This window comes from Electrophorus electricus, chromosome 5, assembly GCF_013358815.1.
Source record: "Electrophorus electricus isolate fEleEle1 chromosome 5, fEleEle1.pri, whole genome shotgun sequence".
Taxonomy (NCBI): domain Eukaryota; kingdom Metazoa; phylum Chordata; class Actinopteri; order Gymnotiformes; family Gymnotidae; genus Electrophorus; species Electrophorus electricus.
Window position 1 is genome coordinate 26,289,628 of NC_049539.1, and position 25,072 is coordinate 26,314,699.

General features: G+C 46.3%; 1 protein-coding gene and 2 long non-coding RNA genes across 6 annotated transcripts in view; 1 reads left to right on the forward strand and 2 right to left on the reverse strand.

Annotated features, from left to right (window-relative positions):
- LOC118241471 overlaps positions 1-2,374 on the reverse strand; it is a 52,127-nt gene extending 49,753 nt beyond the window's left edge. The window contains exon 1 of the long non-coding RNA XR_004776100.1: positions 2,199-2,374. This is a non-coding gene — a long non-coding RNA (uncharacterized LOC118241471). The remainder of the gene's footprint in view (positions 1-2,198) is intronic.
- A 587-nt stretch (positions 2,375-2,961) lies between these two features.
- tango2 (transport and golgi organization 2 homolog (Drosophila)) lies at positions 2,962-22,036 on the forward strand. 3 transcript variants are annotated; one of them, XM_027019880.2, is made up of 9 exons: positions 2,962-3,044; positions 3,803-3,912; positions 8,437-8,525; positions 10,125-10,244; positions 10,864-10,978; positions 16,929-16,996; positions 17,239-17,389; positions 20,835-20,939; positions 21,297-21,808. In XM_027019880.2, exons 2-9 carry the CDS (start codon positions 3,857-3,859, stop codon positions 21,415-21,417), a joined length of 825 nt encoding a protein of 274 aa, XP_026875681.2. In that variant the 5' UTR covers positions 2,962-3,044; positions 3,803-3,856; the 3' UTR covers positions 21,418-21,808. The 3 variants fall into 3 exon arrangements, with proteins under 3 accessions (XP_026875681.2, XP_026875682.2, XP_035382260.1); XM_027019881.2 differs by having other exon boundaries at positions 17,242-17,389; XM_035526367.1 differs by lacking the exon at positions 2,962-3,044 and adding an exon at positions 3,065-3,424 and having other exon boundaries at positions 21,297-22,036.
- LOC118241422 lies at positions 21,512-24,910 on the reverse strand. Of its 2 annotated transcripts, XR_004776077.1 has the most exons (3): positions 23,983-24,910; positions 23,725-23,811; positions 21,512-23,314 (listed from the first exon to the last, which is right to left on the reverse strand). It is a non-coding gene; the product is annotated as an uncharacterized LOC118241422 (long non-coding RNA). The 2 variants fall into 2 exon arrangements; XR_004776076.1 differs by having other exon boundaries at positions 21,512-23,811.
- Between the last annotated feature and the right edge of the window lie 162 nt (positions 24,911-25,072).

Sequence of the window (25,072 nt, forward strand, 5' to 3'; positions counted from 1 at the left end):
ACACTCCCATACGAGATGCGTCTTTAATTCCAAGAAAAGGACTCGTGAGGGTTAACGATCGCCGCGAGCGTTTCTGCTCCGACAGCGCACGAGATCCGGAGTCTTATTTCGGGCGGAAGGGCTCAAGTCCCGAGCTCCGGTGCCCCGGGCCCGCACAGGTGGGCATACGGTGCCCGCTCCTGTGCAGATGAGCACGCTTGGAGGATTTAGGCGGCGTGGCGAACAAGATCCAGCAGAGCAGGGAAATACTAAACCCGAAAGTGCCATGTGCACCAGGTCGACCTCGAATTTCAACTGTCACTAACCAACAGATGGGATCGAATCTTAAATCGATAGGCAGATGCGTGGATCAGTGATCAATATTGGTACCATAGAAAACTGCGATATGCAAACGACTTATAAACGAAAACCAATCTGTGGTGCGAGTATCCAGCTCAACTCTGACATTCCACACGAGTGGGTGACAAAATGGGAACATTTATATGACCCAACGGACAGAATTTGGTTAGGTAAATAAATAAATACAGACCAACATCACATCTTTACAAGACGTCCACCAGTGTTTAAGATTATATCGCGCAATCGCATGGGATCACATGGGAACGGCCCCTACCGCCGAGGACATGAATTGTGCGTGGATGAATGCTTCCATAACCCGCCAACTACACGAGTGCGTGATCATCCTTTTCTGTTCGGTCCAAGCACGCTACCGCACCCAGCACATTTAAAATGTACACGAGAGGTATGGCAAGAGGAGTTGTAAAAAAACCTGAATCAGATTAGCTAAAGTGAGACATGCTGGTTAAGGACGTACACCTGAACACCGTCCATTTCTGAAGCCTTTTACGGAGATTAGTAAGGCAAGCCTAAACAGGTCAAACCCACAAATTCCTCCAACGTACAGACCGCTGGATGTTGACAGTTTGCAAAGAGATAAAATGATCATCCAGCCAGAGTAGCAGTTCAGTAAAGCATACAGAAGCAAAGCCCTGCTGCTCTGTTTGATGCTTTCTATTATGAAAACAGAAAGACGCCAAGAACAACGAGCAGGAATGGTGTGTGTGTGTGTGTGTGTGTGTGTGTAATAATTCCATTACAGTAGTCATTTTTGCAGAATGTGACCGGCCGCAGACACACACACACACACACACACACACACACACACACACTGAACCGAAGGGCGGCGCGGTGCTAATCCGCGTGACCCCGTGACAAAAGACAACAGCCAGTCATCCTAACTAAGAGCGCAGCGTGGCCACGAGGACGCCACTGTTGTGCGCGTGGCAACCAGACGCACCAGGACAACGGCGCGAGGGCCTGAACCACGACGCGCTCAATACCGCACAAGTGACACGAGCTGCAAGCCGGGAACACCCGGGAGTGCAGCGCGCGGGCGGCGGGCTGCACCTGCAGATCAATGACGGTCAGAGAGAAAACGTGAACTATACGCAGAAACTTAACTGCGCGAGATGGCCACGGCGTCCACTCGGAATACGCGGTTACGGCCGTGCACGCGCATCGTGTAACGGTGCTCGCGGTTAAGTTTAACGGACTGATAAACGGTTATCCCCGCCATCCACAGGACATACGGTTAAACTTAATTGCTGAGCTTGTGGGGATATAATTGAACACGGGTAGCTATACATCGTGGGTAAATGGGCAACAGCGTAGCGTATAACGATCATTTTATTCTCACACTAAAGAAAACACAGTTCGTTATCACCGTAGTAACACCCTGTCGTACAACTGGGACTCACAAACGCAACCTTTGCAGTTTAACACGTTTACGTTTCATAAATCAATGTTTCAAGTTCATTTATCACGAAACATAACGTCTCCCCCCGCCCTCGTCTTCCCCTCAGCCGGAGTTGAGGGAGGCACGCGCGCAACACAAGCCGCGCGTAAACTTGCCCGCGGTCTCGTGAGTGGGTCTCGCGGCGAGCTCCCTCGCACGCGTGCAGACTCGCGGCGAGCTCGATGCCGGAGTGGCGCGCTCCAGAACAGCCCCGTTGAAATACGTCTACAAAAATAGCCATTACTTTACAAAACGAGCAGCACCCTCACTCGTGGAACTCGTTTATTCCCCCTACCAAAAATTCAGCACATCCTACTTGGTTTTAACAAATTACAAATGTGGAATTAAAACGCGTTTGTCCGAACAATAAAACTCCATATGTAATCTCTCTTTGATATCTTACCTTAACGAAAGCGCTGATTGATGCAACTCTATGGGTCAGGTATTTTTCAGTTCATTTAACCATTAAAATTTGTAGATCCTTTGACGGGTCAGACAAGGGAATAAACATATACCCTTTTCTTTAGATGTGGGTTTTGAGTGTCTTATTTCCACGCATGTGCAGCCCGCAACCTTCTCTTCCAGACAACAACAACGCATGGAGAAAATCTCATCACCGTAAATGCTGTTAAATCCCGCCCCTGCACAGATGCATTTTAGGAAAACAGTTCAGCTGTCTTCTATTGGAGAATTTCTAATTTTAATCAGGATGAAAGCACGTAAATCAGACTTCATTGGCTAAATTGGTGCCAATCAATATAGTACCCCCCCCCCCACTGCGCGCGCTCACACACACACGCACGCACGCACGCACGCACGCGTACTTCTCGGACCTGGTACTATCTTGTAATAGTCCTTTAATTTCCGGAATCGGATGCATTCACTATTTTTACACGCCTTTGTCAGTTTTCTCTGTAAGGAATAAACAGTGATCAGCGACTAACTCATAGATTTCTTTACTTTGTCTTTTTTTTTTTTTTTTTGGTGAAAGCTACAATACGCGACGAGCCGAGGTGCTTTATGTGTTTAGTAATCTAAATTACGCACATTCCTCACTAGGATAAAGACAAATTATACATGAAGAGGGCGGGTCAAGATCTCAGTGGTGGGCGGGGCTCCCTGCGTCACCTCAGCCGTTTGGCCAATCACAGGGCAGGATGTTCTGACCCCGCCCTCGTCATGCCAGCCCCGTTTACAGGCATCTGTCACGTAACCAGCGCTGCGAACGTTGCCCGCTCGCCATGGATCCGTGAGTAACGCCATCAATAAGTCACATAGATTGTATACGAACTCAAAATGTACACTGAGCAGGGTTACGGCTAGCTGACTATAGCTGCCCGTCAAGATAGCTTATGTGCTAACCGAGCTACGTTGCGTTAGCTGTCACTGAAGCAGCACAGATCTGCTGTATCTTAGCTGGGTTAGCTTAGCTAACGTCCGCTATCTTATACGATGTAAAACTGAATAGCAGTTAGCTAACTTGGCTAGCTAGCTAACGTTAGATTTATTACCAGCTAATCAGCCAGCATAGACAGACAGGCAGACAGAGAGATAGATGGAGAGATAGATAACATGCTGTTTAAGTTGGCACCCCAAAAACAGAAAAAGGCAAGCTAGCTAGCTGTCTGGGTAAGTTTTACTTGGGTATTGAAACCTAGCTAGCGTCTTCATGTGGTTGATTTGTGTTGTCTTTTGCTGTTGCCTTTTATAAAGCTTGTAAAGAACGTCTTTTGAGGGCGTTGTCCGTCTCATAGCGTTACTGTTGTAAACCAACATACACACAGACACTATTGCCACATCACCCCTTCGCTGTTCCTCTTGACAGGAAACCGTAGTGTTGAATCTTGAATGTTTGGCTAACCAGAGACACACTTTACATGGCCCAGTATCCCTGTGACCTGGCTTCTATTCCTGTCATTCTCGTTTGTTAAAAGATTAGATACACCAACGAAAAACGACATCATTGCTAATGGTTAATGTAAGTTTCTGTCTCCATTCCTTTTCTAGCACTTGGTGTTCTTTTGCCTGACCCTAACTGCTGCTTGTGATAGGGACGTCCTCATGTGTATCATTTTCTTCAAGTTTGACCCGCGGCCTGCGTCCAAAAATGCCTACAGGTATGTTTCTGCTGTTGGTTTGGTTTGATTTGGTCTTGTTTATTTGACAAACGCTCGTGGCCCTGCCCCTGAAACGGCAGGAACATCGGCATTAGAAACAAAACCTGCTGACGCCATGCATTCTTTCGGGTTACTTTTGCCTTTGTTGCGAAATCACAGGAAAAACAGCTCCAGCTTTGCTGGTATGGCCCAAGCCACTTCATTAAGCTGACATCTAATTTACGGAGAGTCTAATTACACAGGAACAAAGGGTGCCATGTACTGAATAGCAATGAGTGTGTACGCTCATAATGCAAAGCGCCCAGTAATGCAGAGGGTGTTGACGGCTGTGTGAAGCATGGCGCGGCCTGCTTTGACCTTGGATGTAATTCCGACGTCTGCTCACCCGAGGGAGAGGTTCGGCTGGTCAGGGAGCGGGAAGGTCCAGCACGTCCTTACGTTTGGCATGCCGCTATCCAAAACCTCTCTGGGCTTGTTTTCTTTTGCAGCACGTAAAGATCAAGTTCCGGAACCCAGCCGAAAGGTCTAGAGTCCCATATGCAGGAAGAATATTGGTAAACATCATAAAAGGAAACGCCACTTTCCGTTTTTAAATTAGCCGCCACTGTGTTGTCCCTGACATGCTGAAGGGAAAAATAAATAAGTACATAAAGTTTTGAACTACTGCATACTTTCAGAAAGTAGAAGAGGATCATTTAGCTTGGGTCACAGGAAGGGGAGTCGACAGACTTGGTGGAGAAAAAAAAACATTCACCGTCTGGGAATTAAAATTTGAGTGTACTCTTGGCTGTGGGCCATGGCCGGACAGGCAAGCTGTAGGAATTTGCGGTGACGTATCCGTGTCGCCCCTACCAACCGTACGGGTGACTAACCGGTCAGTGCGACGGGCTTGACAAATCTGCCAGCTAGAACCTAAAAATAGCCGAGAGCCGCGTCAGATGGTCAGCGCCGTGACTGGTGACGGAGGAGAGGAGAGTTGTGCTCTGACAACAAAAATCAGCAGCACTGCTGCAGATGTGTGTCTACTGTACATAAAAGCAGTCAATCATGCTAACGATGATGAATTGTAATAGGCTTAATTGGATCATGACCGGCCTCAGGAGTCACCACTGTGGTCCTTTGGGTCCTAATTTGATCAGGTATGTTGATCAGTCATGTTATACCGCACATGGTGCATACTATCAGCTCAGCAGCCCCACCCAGCCTCCTCAGTGACCAATATTCATTTGAACCAAACCTTCGACTTCTAAGAGGAGGGTAAAAACTCAGCTAATTTTAGGCCCTGTGAGTGTAGTGATGATGTATTGTGTGTGTTTTATTTTTTTGGGGGGGGGGGGGATTTGGGTAAGAAGCCTGTGGAAAACATGAAGCCAAGTAGATGTACCTGATTATCAAATAGAGAGCAGGCAGAAATAGGTCTGTGGGGGTGCCTGCCACTAGCTTGGCATTTCCAATTCACTCACTCACTCGCGCTCTCTTTTCCCTCTCACTCTTTCTCTCTCACTTTTTCCGTCAGTCTTTCACTCGCTCTCATTCGCTTTTGTTGCACTGCAGAATATAGATCAGATAGGGAGTGCGTGCGTGGGCATGCACATGCCGGTCTATGCACCAGGCTGGCAGCGGTGATTCATGGACAGTAGCTCGGGTGGATGTGGAGTTCCCGGCTGTACTCCACATGTCAAGGTATCAGATCTCCACGTGTCAAAGCGTCTGATCTCTAATGTCATGAGGCGCTGCAGGTCAGAGTGCGTTGAGTGCAGCCCTTTTGTCTTTAAGTGGTCTCAGAGAGTGGAGCAGTGTTTGCCATCATATGGCTCTTTTAGCCGCGCTGTGGGTTTATCCTGTTCGGCGTTTCTGTTCTACAAACGTTCCTCTTCGAGTTTCAGTGCCGAGCTACATGGTAAATGCTGAATTAAGCAAAATTTTCAATTGCTGCAGAACAGTTCATCAAGCCTGGATGGAACCCCTAACACTAACTTACTCCTTGACACAGATTCAGGATCAGATACTGCTACTCTTACCCTAAACTATCTAAAGAGAAGCTGAAGTAAGCTCGATAAGCTCTGAACGACCTTTAAAATCTCTTCTAGAACTTATTTGTGCGGTATACATGCTAAGACTGCAGAACATTCTTTGTTAGTTGCTATCATACTGGCCTTTGCAATACAGATTTCACAGAAGGCTGTGACGTGCTTTAGTGAATACCTCTTTTTATCATGTATCCTGCCCAGTTTGGCCCAGATCCCTAATGCACAAGCCGAAGGCGACTGATGAGGAAGATCTCTGCGGCTGGGTTTAAAGAAGAAACCTCGGGACGACCAAGACTCGAGAGGGAATCCATCCTCCACTGGGCTGACCAGCTACTAACCAGTCTATGCTGTATTATTTTATTTTTAGTCCAAGTAGCCACTATTTCCGTGTAGGTGTGCAGCCTCGGTCACTCCATTCGGTCTGGGGATTCTGGGATGGCAGCATCGGTCCCCCAAGCTGGAGGGACCAGGACGTTTCCTCAGATGCTTTGTCGCAGACGAGCAGGTCTAGTCCAGAGTTGGCATCGTCTCCATCCGGCGCAAGAACATCCGCCCAGGCTTGCAGAGAAGCGGGTGATCCAACACGTGTAAATAGCGATAACATTTTGATGGTAAACGTTGATTAAAAACAATAACGCCAGCCAAGTCTTTCACGATGTCACAACCTAGCGCGTTGTAACATATGACTGGGCGTGGTATCGTCCCGATATGATATTCTGGTCTGTATCGGGTGGTCTCGGCACCCGACACCGTATACTATCCTGCTGCTCCCTTGACTCTCAGCTGGGGGCGCTTTATTAAAAGACTCTCAGCTGCTCGCTTTAGACGTGCTGAAAATAGCCAGCAGGCGAGCAGAAAGAGGGGCAATTGATAAAGTGACTGCAGGCGCACGTCTCCGCAATTGATAATCGATCAAAAGGCATTAGCCTATTCATTACGCTAACGAGTCTCCGCCCGGGTTTAGGTTTCGTTCCACTTACCCCCCCCCCCCCCCTTTTGCACTCATTATTGTTGCTTTCTCTCTCTCTCCCTCCCTCCCTCCCTTCTTCTCTTTCTCTAACCCTCTCTTCATCTCTCAATTTGTCTCATTGCATTCTCTTTTTGATGCCCCCCGCCCCCAATCAGCTGATTGAGGAGCTGATTTTAAGACCAGCTCAATTTGAGTTCTCCTCAGTTTGAGAACACAGCAGACAGATGTAGCGTCAACAGAGCGGAGCAACAGCCTGCTCTGTGTAATGCGGGTCTATGTGAAAGAAGGCTCTGTTGGCGCCGAGGGCCCATGTGCTGGGCAGGTTCGCTGTCAGCGTGCGGCTCTGAGTGGGGACAGAGTGGACCTGCCGCCAGTGAGAGCGAAAGGTGTGTGTGTGTGTGTGTGTGTGTGTGTGTGTGTGGTATATTTGTTAATCAGACTATAAATTGTGTGTGTGTGTGTGTGTGTGTGTGTGTGTCTGTGCACGTGCTTGCGTGTAGGTGTGCACATGACTGCCTATGGGTGTGCATATGCTTTGGTCTGTGTGTGTGTGAGAGAGCGAGAGAGAAATAACACTGCATTGTGTAGCTTGCAGCAGAGACGGAGCTTTTGAGGATTTGGGGAGCTGCAAAAATCACTCTCCCAGTGTGCTGAGCTGAAACACACACACACACTTATATCTACAGCATTTGGCAGATGCCGTTATCCAGAGCGACTTACAGAAGTGCTTTGTTGTCTGCTCAGAAATCATTAATCCTCAGTACTGGCACATAGCAGCTTAGGTCTAAAGATACCGCAAAGCCAAGCCACTGTCCGAGACACATACACACACACACACACACACACAGAGAGTGATGTCACAATGAAAAAACCCGCGAACAACCACAAACAAAGCACAACTAATGTGTCATTACTGAATGAAGGAGGCAATGACCTATTTGGTTGAAATTATAAAACAATTTTCAGTTCTGAACAGCAGGGTCCATCCAACAGGCACTCCAGCGAATTAACTTCAGCGTTTTTGCTGGGCGTGGTTGGGTGTGCTTCCGAGTTGTCTCTCACAGCAATCAGTTAGCGTTTTGGCTAGAATCAGTTCCTAATCAACAGGAGAGGTCCGGCTCGCAGACGGAGTGGGCCGCAGCGCTGGACCGGTGCCTTTTTTTTTTTGGCTGCTCTTGTTCCCAGAAGCTTTGGATCCGATTTGCAGCTTAAGACAAGATTAATCTAACTCATTCACCGATTCGCCGTGTTGCAGAGATCAAATTCAGTTAACTGGAGTTCATGGGAAGGGGTCAGCTGGACGTCCTCCAGAGCCTTGTCCAAAATGTCGATTCGAAGAGAACACGATTGGTGCGCTGGCCCGCTAACAGGTAAACCAGTATGATGAAGCTGGGGTTATTGTTTCAGGTATTCCAATGGGCCCATGTTCCACCGGAATAGCAGCTTCCCAGTTGCAGGTGCCGGGTTTGTGCCGCTTGCCTGCCCTGTGTTCCTTCAGCTCTCCCCTTCTGTTGCCCCCTGCAGGCTCGTTCTGGCCGCCAACAGAGACGAGACCTACAGCAGGCCGTCCAAGGCCGCCGACTTCTGGGGCAACGGCAAGGAGATCCTCGGCGGTAAGAGTGTCCGGCTTCTCAGTCTTCTGATTGGTTAAACATGCACTCAGTCTGTAACAAACATCTGTTTGGATTTGTTTGAAGGTTTTTTTGTTTTGTTTTTTTTGGTTTGGCTGTTTTTATATGTACAAAACAAAGAGGTCACATGAGATTCATTTGTTTTGTTCTGCATTGTTTTCCACCAAAACGTCTCTGAACCAGCTCGGCAGCTCTGAAGGTCTTGTTGGCGCGACCGGCCACAAATGCCCCTGTTGCAAAACGCAACCAGAGGTGGAACCCTTGCCGTGTTACAACCACCACATCTGTGTTTATTAATTGGGGTACCGCTCAGCGTTTATTAATTGGAGTAATGTAGAATGTATTTATTAGGTTAATTTGAATTTCTAACCGAAAACTATTGTGTTGTCACGCATCCCTGCTAGAGCCAGCATTAGCACCCGTGGAACACAGCACTGAAAAATCATCTTCTATTGCCTCATTTACAAAATGAAAAAATAAGGTTGACTTTGTACTGACTAGCTAAATGATGCAGAGCGACCAGTCTTATCGTGACAGAAACCATTAAAAAAACTGAACGAGTGATGATGGCTCCGTAATCTGTTCTGGGCAAATAAACCTGGCCCTCCTTCGACTGCATGCACTATTTTGCAGTCTCCGGTGCGAAACTAGGGAAAATGTGATGCTTACAGCAAACAACAAACAGACCAAAAAAAAGCACAGTTTGCGCTCACCCAGTCCTGGCAGTTAGACCTTAGTAACTGATCGATGACCTCTTGTTTGATACACGAGGCAGTTTGCAGGAATACGCCATGGCCCCTTGCTGTTGGAGAGAGGTCAGGCCGACTTGTAGTTTGTCGGCCTCCACTCGCGCCTGTAATTTAGGGTCAAGCGGGTGACGGGGCGGAAGGTGAGGGGGTCCGTTATTAATGGCCGGCTTTATGGAAGCTTTATGAAGCGTAGCGCTGGGCGGGGGGGTGTCTTTATCTGTCCGGGGATGGGGGCTGAACGCAGCCCGAGAGACGTGATCTGCGGCCCCCTGGGTAGCATCAGGGCCATGGCGTACTAAGGAAGATCCTGAAACAGCATTACGTCACCTTTTGGCAAAAAAAATACCGATGTGTTTTCATCGCTGTTTTTGGATCCGAAAATGATTTTCAGTATTCTCTGGACTCTTTTAGCGAGCACTCTTATTGTGAGTATTTAACACATACAGTACAGGTCCGTGATGTCTTAAATTCTCCTAAAATACTCACTTGAAATGCCACAGCAGTCTCCCTTAAGCTGTCAGCAAGAAACATTTTACTTAATGAGCTACTGAAAAGTTTTTTTTTTTTTTTTTTTTTAAAGAACAAAGAACAAAAAAAAAACAGACATAATTTGAATAATCTTGTTTGCAGAGTGGTAATTAAGCTAATTAATCTGTTGAGAATAGCTTTATAAATATGGAACACGCTCGTTTTTTGTACTAAGCCAGTTGTCGAATAAGACCGGCGGAACACACTCAGACTCGAGCTGGGCGTCGGCACGTGGTATGCCCGTCCGCTGTAGCCGGGCCGTCCGGGTCCTTCACACCTGTCCTCCGCCACCGTGCCTCCTCAGGTCTGGATCTGGAGGAGGGGAAGGAGGGCGGCTCCTGGCTCGGGGTCACCAAGCGGGGAAAGCTGGCGGCGCTGACCAATTACATGGAGTGGAGGACCAACCCGGACGCCCATGGGAGAGGTAGGCGATCCGGGCACGTTTTCTTCACAACTGAATGCTCTTCATCTGCAGGTGACGAGTGGCAGCGTTGCCTGGCGCCAAACTGGATAATCATCGGAAAAATTATTTTGTTAGTCAACTCCAGATTCTTTTGAGAAATGATTACACTTGTTGCATGCGTCCGGGTAATGATTGTTATTGAAAGCTTTAGCTTGCTTTAATAAAACTGCTTATCAAATGGTATTGATTTAGCAGTTTTCCCAAGTGAGCAGTGTTCACCTTTATTATTGGCACGGTGTTATTGGCTTTTATTATACACTGACCTTTCCGTAAGTGGGATCAGGACGGCAAAATGATATGGCAGACGTGCACGTCCCATTCTTGTGACGCTGATCAGTCTCATTGGGGAAAAGCAGAAGTAACGTGTGTAGCTGCAGTGCTTTGTTGTTGTTTAATGAAAGCTAAAGATCAGCTATTCTTTTAGATTTTTAATTTTTTTAAAGGTTAAAGCTCATCTTTTTAAAAGATGCCTCTGTTGCGAGTCTACATGAAAAGATAAATGAAATACAAGAGATAATCTGGGTCTGGAAAAGCATCCGAAATCCTTCGAGCTACTCGAGCGCTTTTCCTTTCTCCCCAGGATTTCTGGTGTCAAACTACCTGACGGACAGCCTGGACAGCTTCTCGTACCTGCGCAAGGTGGCATCCGAGGGCCACCTGTACAACGGCTTCAACCTCCTCACGGCCGACTTCAGGTACCCGTTTACAGTCGGATATCCCGCGGGCGCTCAGATGAGACTGGCCCGTGGGCCGGGGTGTTTCAGGTGACTGGAATAGTGATTTATAATGCCTCGTCAGCCCATGGACGCTTGCAGAAACGCCCGTGTCAACACTCGTACCGAAGACCCATGCGATTTGCATCCATTACATGTCCGACGCTTGCGCAAATCCCACTTTATCGGTCAACCCGTTACCCCTGCACTAGGATTGTGCTTATGCAGAATTTTAAATGTCAGGGTGATCATTATTTCATTAAGTTATGGAAAGAAAAACCTGATCCGAGATCAGAGGTCATACTGTGAGTGAGTGGTCTGATGCATATTGGCTGGCCTGGAGCATAGACTGAACGATAAAGATGTGTAATCAGAGATTCCTGAATAAGACCAAGGTTCCTGGGTCCGATTCGCTTTTGGTTTTACAGAGAAATCGGACTGTAACCCTTTCCTGACATCAACCCTCTTACATCAATAACGCGAACGCGACAGCTAAGAGACATGATTCAAGGCCTCGGGTTTGTGCTCATGAGTGTCTGAGTACGTGCGCGTCCAGTGATGTGATGTACCGTGTGTAAACATGTACATCGCAGTAATTGCTGTCCTCAGTCATCCCTGCAGGATAAGATATGAATTTAAAAGGAATCTTTAATCCAATGATCCTAACCTTGCTAACATTGACTGATGGCCACTGTGAAGCGGATAGCACTGGCTGATATTAATCCTCGCACCAGCCGCTCCCCTGCTAGCGTTCATTTCCCACCGCAGCCTTCTGTTAGCTGAAATGTGCCTTTACGGTTATGAGGGACTCGTGTGGCACCTCGTTACAATTCATCCGGCGTAATCAGATGATAGTGGCTCATCCTCTCCACGCCGCCATTCCTTTCCGTTTCATTTACAGGCAAACGGATCTCCCAGGTGGCCCGAGTCCAGGTCCTGTGGGCTTTGTGCGACTCTGCACATTGGAATATTTTTTTTTCTCTCTCTCTCTCTGTTCTTATTCTTCGTGTTACTGGGTGGAGATCAGGCAGGGATGATTATCGTCTGATCTCGGGGGTCTTTGCGAGGGAAACCAGGCATCGGCTTGGCCACCTGGTCTCCTGTTCCCGGGGATGGATGAAGCTTAAAAAGGCTGTTTGGAATTCAGCTCCACAGTTGCTTGTCCGAGCTATTTTCTTCAGGGCTTTGTGGGGTCCTTCCCTTACAGGGAGAATTTTGTTAAGGGATGATTCGTGCAGGCACAGGTGTGCCATTATGGTTTTTGAAGGCTGAAGCTCTGGGGACTTTGGGCAGCATGTTATGTAGCATCATCTGGCATATCCATTAGACCTTGAGTCAACTGACTATTAATTAAATCCCAATATTAGCATTTTAGACAGGACTCAATATTATCAGGCAATGCTATGTAACTGTGCTGCGCTTAATGGTCCATCAGGTGCACCAGAGTTGCCAGCTCACATGGCAATAATGCAGATAACGTTGGCAAAATCTCTGCCACGTTTCTCCAAAGGGCAGGAATGAAACTACATTACAGACATTTAATGGAACACAGTGATGTGGTGATGTGCAGTGAAGCCATCACACAATGTACTCTCTTGGCTGAATTCTCAGCGATGCTGGTCTCATGGCTGGGAGACCACCAAAACCATAGTTGGCTCTGCAGTCATCGGGTGAGATGGATAGCTGAGTCGCCATCTCCCTGACAGTCCAGGGTCAACCGTGAGCTGACGGAATCATGCCGTTAGCATTCTCTTTTAAAGTGTGATCAAATGTCCAGCAGTGCTGTATATCTTTCTGCCTAGCGTTCGACTGTTCCAAAAAAAACAGAAGAAGCAGATCCTATTCCAGAGGCCCTGCTTCTGTGGTTCCTTCCAGCCCTAACGTAGCATCTGTCAATCCAGCCGAGAGAGCCAGGCGTTACGAGGCCCACCCCCACAGCAGCAGAGCCAATGCCTCTCACTGCAGTGTCTGATGTTGCGTTACTTTGTTTCAGGGGCCAGGAGGGACAGTATGTTTTAAGAGGCTGCGTAGCATATGGACACACACAATGATGCCAGACACCCATGAGAAGTAATAAAATGGATGTCGAAAGCATCTTGGGATGTTATTTATTTGTTTACCATCTCAATAAACAGGATCGTTACCAAGCCATTAGTCTGTCCTCCCAGGTGAAGATGATACATGCGGCAATAAGCTTATCAGAAACTTTTGTCCCCAAAATCAATAGCAACATCCTGCAGCCGGAGGAGAGGTGTACATTATAACAGAGATCTTCTGCCCCAGCCTGCTGGGTTGCCAAGTCTTGGTGAGGATTTTAGCAGTTGTTGATATATTCAGGCTATAACTATTCCTTGTGTTTTTAATCATCTGTTTCTATATATCACTCTTTAGAATGCGATAAAGCAGAGGACCAAACGCCAGACTAAACAGCACTGTGGAAAACTGGAATTCTCCCAAAAGAAGCAGTAAAATTCCTCCTCGGATATCAGGAGATGTCCTTGGATATGGCTTTGGGAGAACCTTTAAATCAAATTTTTGCTTCTCTTTTCAAAAGTCTGTGTTATTGATGGTGTGCAGAAGTGAGGCATTTGAGACGAGATTGAAGGCTCCAGTCCTTCTGCCCAAAACCTGTGTCCTGTAACTAGTTACTTGGACTGTGTATAGTTGGAATTTGCCTTGTAGTTTCTCAGCTTTCAGCCAAGAATCCATTTGAATGATGGAGGTGCACAAAGCTTTATATATTATGAAAAAAATAACTCTGTATAAAGCCCTAGAGGCCCTAGCCCTCTCTCAGTCCAAGTTCCAGTTTGTAGTATAAAACCTACTGTGTTTTAGAACACAGTATTGGCTTTGGATAGCTCTCCATTTCCTATGAGCAGAAACAACAGTGTGGTAGATCGTATCTGGACATTCTTGCATTAAGTGGACTTTTCACCACTACTCAGTTCAATCTTATATATTAAAAGTCATCATTAGGCTATACCCTGCATATTTAGGTCTCCAATACCTCCTACATATATTAAAAAATATATATATGACTACACTCAGGTTTCAAAATAAATACAAGCCTCCCAGTTTCTTATTTTCATGGAGGGATCTCTTTTCACTGGGGTGCCTTTCTCTGCTGGAGATAATCCTTTTTGTGTGTTAGTCATGTTTGTTCAGAGCCTCCCATCCAGAAACGGCTTGCGGCTTGCACGTCTCGGCGTCCCGCGGGGCAGAGGCACTGCTCTCCCGGCACCGAGCACTCTGCATCCAAACAGCGCAAAATAACGGCAGCGCTCTCCTGCTTCTCCCTTAAGTCACATCCTTATTAGAACGCATTTCACATATCGGTGCTCAAGACGAGCAAAACCGACAGGCACAGACTCGGTGGTCTCTTAAGCCTGGGCTTGTGTGGAAGCAGGACGTTTCCAGGGTGGAGGGCCACAGAACCTTGAGTTCTGTGACATGCTTCTTGCATGTTACTGCTGGATGCCAAGGTGACAATGGTAACGATGGTACTTCCGACGCGAAGGTAGTTGCGGGTTACGTTTAAAAGTTCCTACACATGCCCTGAGGTGGGATTACCTATCAGATGAAAAAGGAAAGTGGATGAATCGTAAGTGCTTCACGTGTTCTGCCGTGATAAAAAATGACGGAAGATTACAGTCTGAAAACAGCAAAGGAGAACTTTCCTCGCCCCAGCAGTCAGAGCGTCACGGTGACAAGTTACAGACATCCTTACGATGTCACAAGTCCTGCGACAACTTCAGGCAGAGCTGCAAACGTAAGCTAGTGTGTCTGTGCCCTTCGCTGGGGCAGACCGAAACAGCAAAGCGAAATTTCAAATCACACTCAGCAGGCCTAACCCATATCTGCTTTGATCACAGGCTAATCAGAGGTGAACTGTGGACACGTGCTAGACACGAAGTAGACGTGTACTAGCCATATCGAGTAGCCGGGCGCCTCGAGCTCCTGTTATTCCTGTCAAACGCCTGCACCACACAGCTCAGCTCAGCGGGAGGAAAAGGAGCAAACAGATGCCGGCTTACAGACAGAGAGAAGGACGTGGGCTCCCTAGAAATGAGCCTCCTCTCCTCTGCATACTGATTGTTTCTCTGAGGATGAGCTGAGGGGAGGAGTTCTCTCCCAGTTTCCCATGACTCCCCGTCACTTTTGAAATGTATTTTGTGTAAATGTATTTTTGTACTCACAAGCTATTAGAGATGCCAGCTTTGTTGGTGCACTTGGCTTATACAGCTATTGAAGGGCATTGCACCCGAAATTTGGTCTCAGATCTCTCTCTCTGTAGACACAAACATATGCACGCACGCACACACACACACACACACACACACACACATATATATATATATATATATATATATATATATATATATACACATACGTGTGTGTGTGTGTGTGTGTGTGTGTATTTAACTTCTGTATTTCATCTTCGGTTCTTTGTCCTCCATCCCACTATTCAGTGAGCATTTTCTGGCTCTAGTATTACTCTAGTATTGATTTTACTATTAGTATCTTGGATGGATGTATTTGGGTGGTGGACATGACTCTCATCCCAGGTTAAAGATCCGTGACCCTGCAGGGTCAGCTGAGCTGTTTCCGGTTTAACACCCACTCCCATGCCACGCATTGGTGTATTGGGAACGTTATGCCACCCAAATAACAACCACAGCAGTGGTTGTGGGGTCAGATGCTGACCAGTGGCAAAAATGGACCTATATGGGTTTGTAGTGTCGTGTAAGTGGGAAGGTATACACGTGCACCCCCAGTTTCATAAACATTTCACTTACACTGTTCATGAAGGAGACTTTGTGCTCCTCAAGAACTGTGAACCATGATTATTCCCAGTACTTTTAAAACTTTCTCTCTCACTGGCAACATTCATTTTCCATTCATCCACCTGTTTCTCTGGCCGAACTAATGAAGGAGACAACAGTCGTTTCATGTGTTTCCTGCTTTTGCCTGTATGTGTTCAGATAAAACTCTGTAGTTCAACAGCGTCGCGCGAAAAAAGTGCTCCAAAAAAGTGCAGGCGGCTTGTTTGTGTGTGTGTGTGTGTGTGTGTGTGTGTGTGTGTGTGTGTGTGTGTGTGTGCCCTCTCACCAGACCTGTACGAGATGAGAGAAACGCACCTAATCAGCCCGAGCCTGCGTGAGCGCGCTCGCGGTTACCGGGCAAAGAGCCGTTCTCCCTGCTAATGGCGGTCGGCTCGCTAATGGTGCCGCCTCAAAGAGAAGGCGATTGATTTATCCGCGTACCTCGCGTCAACAGTGAATTTTCGAAACGGCTGCCGCAATATCGCAGCTTTTAGACCTACTCAAGTTTTCCCATCCAGACGTTTGCCTGACCTTTCATACGGTCGTTCACACTCTCTGGCTCATTATACCGACGTACACAGACCCACAGTTCACACAGGATCAAGACGTTCGCCCTTGAACCCACAGTGATAAACCTTTCACACAGTGGTTATGGTTATGTGGCTAATTATATTTAAAAACACTACCATATTAGCTACAAATAAACCGTCAAGACCCAGCGCAGATCGTTGTTTAGTCCGTCGTCTTCTTTACGTTAACGTAGCTTGGCTAGCTAATTTAACTTCGTGTAACCTTAGCGTTACCTCAGCTTATGCGTTGTAACTCAAACGCAAACATAATTATTCCTACTAAGTTAGAACCGAGCTACTTTTTAAACATGTATAACAATATTGTGTTTTCCGTCTATTTGTAGCTAAAAGGCGTCCCTGATTGTTCGCAATGTTCGCTATATTGGGCCCAATGTTTGTTGTTGAAGCTCATAACTCACTGCCGCTGTAAATAACTTCTTCCAGAGCTCCGCACATTGCAATGTTGCTAATTCATGTTTAATTGTTTAGAGTAAGAGTGCCAGCTAACTGCGCTTCTGCTCTCCGTGTCGTTCAATCCAGAGCCGATGAAGACACGGTGTGTTACTATGGAAACAAGGGAGCTCCGGAGCCCATTCGCCTGAAAGCGGGTCTGTTCAGTCGACCTTAGCTCTCTTCTCACACACACACACACACACCTTAAATGAAAGCCTACTTTAATGTGCGTGTGTCTTCATGCAAAAGTGAACACGAGTGTTATTTCTGTGGATCTAATGCATACACACATATAGGCTTTTATTTTTAGTTTGTGCATGTTTGGTATTTAATGACCTGCCATGACAGAAATGCACATGTAGCATGAACAAAGTCATTAAGTGTGTGTGTGTTTTAGCAGGAATCTATGCGTTGAGTAACTCTTTGCTGGAGACTCCATGGCGGAAACTGCAACATGGCAAGCGTCTTTTCACCAGTGTGGTGAACAAAACACTGCCGCCTGAAGGTCTGGTGCAGGAATTGCTACACATCTTGAACAATGAGGAGCTGTGAGTTGTTGTTTTTTTTTTTTCTTTCTCTCTCAATCACACACTCACTTCCTCCTCCATCACTCATACCATGTTCTTTTTCTCTGTATTACTGGGTTAAGTCGTGCGCACACACAGTCAAGCTTCAGGGGAAAACCCCCCCAGATATCCAGTCTTTCTAGATCCAATGCCTATACCCTACTCTTCCTCAGTCCCTTTCTCACTGCCTGCGTCTCTCTCTCTCTCTCTCTCTCTCTCTCACTCACTCACTCACTCACTCACTCAGTCACTCACTCACTCTCTCTCTCTCTCTCTCTCTCTCTCTCTCTCTCTCTCTCTCTCTCTCTCTCACTCACTCACTCACTCACTCACTCACTCAGTCACTCACTCTCTCTCTCTCTCTCTCTCTCTCTCTCTCTCTCTCTCTCTCTCTCTCTCTCTCTCTCTCTCTCTCTCTCTCTCTCTCTCTCACTCTCGGCCCCATCCTTCACTTGCCCATTTATCCTCCGAATGAAATCAGGACTGTGTTTGTAGGGTCACTAGGCAGCCGAAAGCAGGAGAGGTTATTCAAACCTTATTTCAAAAGATATTTGTGGGAGCACAGTTTTAAAAGAATTTTTCAGATTTTTTGGGGTTTATAAAATAAACATGATATCTGAGGATAATGTTAATGAATTTCCTCACATTGAGGGAGGAATAAAAACACTGCTTGCATCTGGAAAATCTTTGAAGCTTTTTGAGCATCAAAAAAGTCCACATTTTACTGGACGTCCGTCTTTTCACCCTCATACTCTCGTTCTCACGCTCTCCCTCACACACTCACTGAGGGTTGGGCATCATTTGGGTTTTTTTCAAGCAGCAGTGCTAAGATGGTGCCCCTGAACTATATATACACAAATGTCTCCTCGTTGCCCGGGTCTGGGAAGCCCACGCTGCCTGATGTGCTTGGCATGGGGTTACACAAGCTGCCTAATACCGAGTACCCCTCTGCTTTTAAGTATGTCCCATGTAAATTTGACATGTTCCCCCTTTACACGCAATGTTTTTTAAAGGAGCAATATAGTTTTTCCTCTGAATCTTATTGACATTGTTATGACCATTATGCATAATGGCCTGGATGTTTCAGAGATTCTGTATGTATTTTAAACATGGCTGCCTCCATGTGGGGACCCACTCTATGGAGCATGAGCTGACACATTTGAGGATTACAAAGCAGTTTGATTAATCTCATATGAGCTGCACTTTATAGAATTTTTTTTTTTTTTTTTAAAGATCACTTTCATCAATATTGTTGGCTACTTTTTGGTGATTAAAGGAGCAAAAAGTCATTTTTCAACTTTCTTTTTCACATTCTGGAGTTGGAATACAATGACTCTTTAAGCCCTTTTTAACTGTGTTGTTTAAGTTACTAGCTACTAGTTAACACTAGGATCCTACTGCCATCAGAGCAACACTATATGCAGTAATGCTTCCGTTGCCTGTACCGTCTGTTTAAGAGGACCTGTGAGCAAATATTTCAATCGGCAGCACAGGCTACCTAAAGGAGTACTTTGGTGAAAATCTATCGAGTTTAAACTTAACCTGATCGACCAAGATATGCTTAGAGTCCCAATTTTGCTTCTTTGGTTTGAAACAAAACCTGCTAATGTTACTAACAAACGTCGGAAGTCAGCGCTTGCATAAATCCGTGCCTAAACGTCTCTAGCACTACATCCAGGCCTTAATTAAGGTCTCGCAGACTAGTTGATGTGTTTTATGAGACATTGTGAATCTTTGAGAAGAAACATGTGGATAAAAATGTCACTGCTACGGGCAGCAATCTGGATGTATTGTGAACAGGTTGAGAAGATCGTGGACATGTAACGTATTTACAAAGGTCAATATTATTGCTGTTGCCTTCCAGTTTTTGTTAGTGAAGTTAGCAGCTTCTGTTTGAAACAAAAGAAGCAAAATTTGGACCCCAAACATCTCGATTGGCTGTGTCTGGGGTATGTGGAAAAGTAACAGTATGTTTCACAGAACTATCCCTTTAAGTTGCACCAAAACCTGCACTGCGATTCAGTCCGGTAGATACTGGATTTCGGTACCCAAACCTACTCTCGCACTCATGCTCTCGCTGATGCGTGCATACACAGCAACACTCAAATTTTCTTTCCTGTTCCCTTCATTCCTTTACATCTTTTCCTCTTTCTTTCTCTGTCTGCCTGTGTCTTTTCTTCACTCTAACTTATAAAGAGCTGACATGTGCAAGCAGCTGCTCAGCCCGGAAGAGCTTTCTTGTTCTTGTTGTTGTTTTTGCTGCTATGCAAGTGCCTAAGCAGCAGGAGAGCTTTTGAACCTGTTCGGAAAAACTGTCATTATTAAATTCCGCTGAAATGACCTGTTATTATATAATCCTTGATAATGGCCGCTAAACTAAGGCCAGAAACACCGTGGCATACTTCAACTCTCTATTAGCAAAGCTTTTAGCCGTTTTCCTTTTATCTTTTTGAAGCTGGTTAGATTTTTTTTTTTTCCCCATTATTTAAATGTCATGTCAGGGCATTTTAAATCGTGCGCTTAAGCCTGGAGAGGAGAGCAGGACGCTGAATTTCTGCTCATTATCTTCGAAGGAGAGCCAAAGAGCCAGTGGGCACATGGGAGCCCCGTCGGCCTTTATCAGAGCCCCGCGCCTGCAGGACGCATCTTGCTCCTGCCACGGCCTCTTCCCCACACGTGCACGCGCGCACACACACACACACACACACACACACACACACACACACTCTCAGTCACATCGCTGGCGGCAGCGGCGCGACCCACTTCAGGTTTGCCTGCCTTTGTTTCACACTACGCTTCACGCTCTCTTGACAGGGCGGGAATGTTAGCCACAGAAAAAAACATCCATTAAAAAAAATAAAAAGAAGCCAAAAGCCTATTAAAATATGCCTGCAAACAAACAGAAAAGTGGCGTCCCAGTATACAGTCGAGTAAACAGACGTAGCGACAATAAACGGACAAATAACAAGGCACATTGAAGAGGGCCTGACTCCTGTATCAGAGCATGCGGAGTGCGACTGGAAGCATGAGTACCTGCTAACTGGAAGGGAAGACATGTCTCAGCCAGGGCTGTTTAGAGTACACCGCTCCGGGGGGAGAGTCCGGATTGGCTTCTGTCCTGCAGCCTTGCCCTGGACCATTCCAACAGGGCAAATGTGGTTTCCATCTGAAATTCGGTCTTGAACCACATTCATGATGGTTTGTTGCTTCTTGACACTTGAGGGAGAATTTGAGAGGTCACAAGCGCAGGGACCTGGTGTGTTTTAACCAATACAGGCTCTATAGTAGTGCTTGGTTATGTCGCTGTAGTTGCAATCACCATTTCTATCTGTGTGTGTGTGTGTGTGTGTGTGTGTGTGTGTGTGTGTGTGTGTGTGTGTGTCTCTCTCTCTCTCTCTCTCTCTCTCTCTCTCTCTCTCTCCTCCAGACACACTCCAGACCCCATGCAGGAGAGTCAGGGTGTGGGCTACAGTAAGGACATGCTCCAAGCCCTGTCGGCCTTGTGTGTGCGCTCACCGGGGTATGGCACCAGGTCAGCTCCACCGTCATACTAATCATACACATATTTACACACACACACACACACACACCAGGTTTATATTTTTTAGAGGTCATTCTATAGACTTTACTTAAGGTAGGCCCAGTGTTTTCTTTCCATGGATATTCAGGCCAATTTAGTGGGTTTCCTTTGAATTGAATATTAGGAAAACAGCTCTGCACATTAGATAGGAGAGTGTATTAGTCTTAATTCTGATTCATCTCTTCAGAAAATTTAAAAACAAAAAAACGGTTTTATCTAGGAAATATCCATGCTCTTGACTTGGCCACGCCCCTCACATCAATAGACACGCCCCCTTCCTGATGCACTCACCTCGGCATTGTCTTGCAGGACCAACACGGTTATCCTGATTGACAGAGATGACAACGTGAGCTTCACGGAGCGCAACATGCTGAACTGCGACGTCACACAGTGGAGCACCACGTCCTTCGACTTCCAACTGCAGTACTGAGGGGCGGGACAGCGGGCGAAGGGGGCGGGGCCACAGGCGCTGGGCCTTTATAGACGCGCTCCCGTCCCTGCTCGCTCAAGCTGTGCAACACTGCTAGCCACAACAATGTTTCATCTCTGAGCAAGTTCCCTGGTTTCATTTCAGTGGGAAATGGATACGGCTCATGTGATCCTGAGGGCTAAATCGATGTTTGCGATGTGTTATTTATGGTGCACTGAATGTGTTCGTCCATAACACAAATTTGAAAATGACAATATCGAAGCCTTTATTTTTCAAACGCGCTATGAGTCCTGTAGCGTAGAATACTTTTATATGCCAAAGAAACAAAGTTGCTTTTTTTTCTTCTATCGTGAACAAAATAAATGGTTAATGTGCTATTGCAAACAAAGCATTAAGCATTATTAGCTGTTTGTTCCTTTAGTGATATATAGCGCAAGAGGACTTTTAATAGGAAATTGCAGCATCACGGTTCAGCGCACGTAGTGTAGCATAAACTCAGGAATAACGCTGTTCTGGAGATTCGTCACCACTGAACTTTCGTTCTAGTTAATTAACTCTGGGAACAGCCATTGGTGTAAGGAATCTGCATTAAACTTTGGGGGTTTTGTTTTCCTCGTCAGTTTGGAATGGGAACACTTTCTAGTTAATGTGTTTTTGTCAAATCAATTTATTTATTTTTTACTGTTTGCAGAGAGTTGCTGTGTCCTGTTTTCATTCCATTGCCAACTTCATTTATTAGCTAAGAAAATATGTTTGTATCGATTATGAAATGATTGTAAAAGTTTTGTTATAGAAATCGTTGGGTAGACTCTTTAACAACGCGTATCGGTTGGCTGTGTTTAGCAGTGCAACACGGCACCTCCTGGGTACAGTGATGTTGGCCACCAATGAACGTCCGCGCCTGTTCGTGTGCGGCCGGTCTGACCCGCCGAAAGTCACGCAGGGAACTCGTCATAGCAGAGCTGGATCTGTCTCTCTCTCTCTCCCTCCGTCCCCCGTCTCCCCTTCTTTTGAAAAGTCTCTTTCAGCCTACATATAATAGCACAGCTTGGAATAGATCAGCCGCATTTTTTGTGTGTGTAGCAGTGACGTTTTGATGTCCGCTGAAAAAGCTAAAGGATACGGTTTGTTTTTTTCCCCCCTCCATTGTCTTTATGGGACTCACCAATAAGGCACTCAGAGTGCAGTCTAACACACGCTCTTGACACCTGCTCTTTCTGCACACAAACATGGCTGTTCACCAGCTGGACAAGTTCACCAGCCCTGTACGGGACCGGAGTCCTGCACAGCTCCGTGTGTTCTTCCCCCATTACCCGCTGCCAGGGTTTCGGATAATTAGGGGCGTGACGGCAAGAGAACCGCTAAGCGATTGAGACCGCCTGTCCCTGCACTACAGCAAAATAATAAGACAGGCCAAACCGAAACTGGATCGCTGCTGCCACCTAGAGATTCACGCATATACTACAGCCTCACTTTTGTGTGTCTGTGTGTGTGTGTATTTTATTTTTTTTATAGCGTTAGTACCGTTAAAACATAAATCTCGGTAAGCGGAGATTGAGCCTGAAAGCATATACTTTCAACTCTGACTGGAAATAGAGAGAAACCACACATTAACAGGCCCATAGTAATTGTACACTGGATAAGATGTAAAAAATAAAGAAAAAAATACCTATCCATTAAAGCCTCCCGCAGGGCAGGGGACGGTGATCTTTTGTAAGCAATGCCCCTGTCCTCCAGGGTCTTTACATGTCAGCGTGTTGCATGGGGGCGGGTGACTCTCCCTTCACGTGCTGCTTCCCACTTTCGTTTCTCTTTTTTCCATTCTTTGTCTTCGTTACTGCTGGTCACTTCATCCAGGGTTATGTACATGTTGGCATTAATCTTCATAGTGTCCGTTCTGCTCGTCAATCACAAGCACAAAAAAAAATACATGTAGCGCTAATGCTCAAGCTACGCGCAAACTTAAGCCCTGCTACGTTTCTGCTTAAAATGTGTCCAGAGTCAAAGATTTAAGATTTTTGTGCTTTTGGACTGAGTGAACGATTTTGGTTTTAAAAGGACGCTCTTGGGGCAGTACTGAGTCCATGAGCACGTTCGCTGTAGACCACATGGCAGTGCTGAATTTACATATATGCGAGGTCCTCATTTTGCTGTTAAAACTGGTCCAAAGGGGGAACCCAGATGGTCATTGTTGCATGTTCCAGCCGTTTCACACAGCTGTGTGTTTGAAACTGTAGAGGATGTGCAATGGGCCTATTCTACATAACACCCATGACATGAATAATGTGTGACATGACAACACCTTACCTTCTGCCTGAACCATCATCCCTGCTCATGTAGCTGTTCGATTTGGCTTTATCAATGATGTCATCCGGCATTCCAAACAGCTCCTTGCTGCATTTACAAAAGACTAAACTATAGACCGATGCATACCTTTTCAATATACTCAAAATACAGTCTGTAGTGTCACGGTGAGCTGTTGGCATTGTTGCATTCATCATGTGTTCCTGTGTGTAGCAGTGTGATGTTGAGACACCGCAGATCACCTGCGGTGTGTAGTCTCACCTGACAGCTGGGCTCTTTGGCTGCCACAGCCTGGCCGCGAGAATGCTGAAGACAACACCAGGAATCAGGAATGCACAACACCAGCCCAGACAAAGCCAGAACACATTCTACACACACACACACACACATACACACAGTTAGAGACTTCAATAAGATTCCTAGCAAGAGATCAAGTAAACCAATCCATTTCAGAGACATAATTTCTCACTTTGTTCTGTGTACATGTTGCTCAGGGAGACGGGCAGCCAGCGGCATTCCAGCACCTCATCCGGTATCTGGTATCACAGAGCATGGCCTTTAGAACAATACTGGCCCGCTTACAAGCGTACGCCTGCAGAACCACAGTCCAACTACTTGATTTGGCCTTGTGTTTGGTCCAAGTTAGAAAACAGCACTGCTTCTCTAGATGCTTCTCTGTCTTGAGCAAAGGCACTCTGTGCCATCTTGGCCAATCAGCACTGAAGGTCACTACACACAAAGTGAACCGTCAGACCCTCTGAGCAGCACACTAATCAATTTGAACATTTCTAGGCCAGTCGTTTACTTTGAAAACTCCTGGGGTTAAATGCTTCTGGGGTCTCTCCGTAGCGGTTTTGTAGATGAGTCTTTCCGTTCATCAGGAGAACAGAGTCACACTGCCGTATGGCGAGATGGAGCCCAGCTGAACAGCCAAAGCAGCTGAGCGTGTTATTAGCTCAGGGACCTAGAGCAGTCACCTTGGGTAACGGGAGGCGCTCCTAAATGCGCCAGGAAATACTTGCCTTGTCTCGGATGCGATGCGTTACCTACTTATGACCTCTACCTATGATGTAACCACGTGTAAGATTCTATTGCTAAGCTACAGCAGGTCAGGAAAAGGCATTTAAAAGGGTTTTCGATAGAGTGTTTCTCCATGGCTCAATCAGATAGAGATTCAGTCAAGACACATGCCAACAGATGTGCGTCTATCTGGCAATAAAAAGTTCTCTTTTTTATTGTTTATTGTGATTTGTGGCTCATGTTCATGTGCAAGAACAAAATTATCAAAATTAAGGTTTATCGGGTACCATAATGGATTCTGGCTTTTGGCCCTTGTGGTGATGGTTTCCCT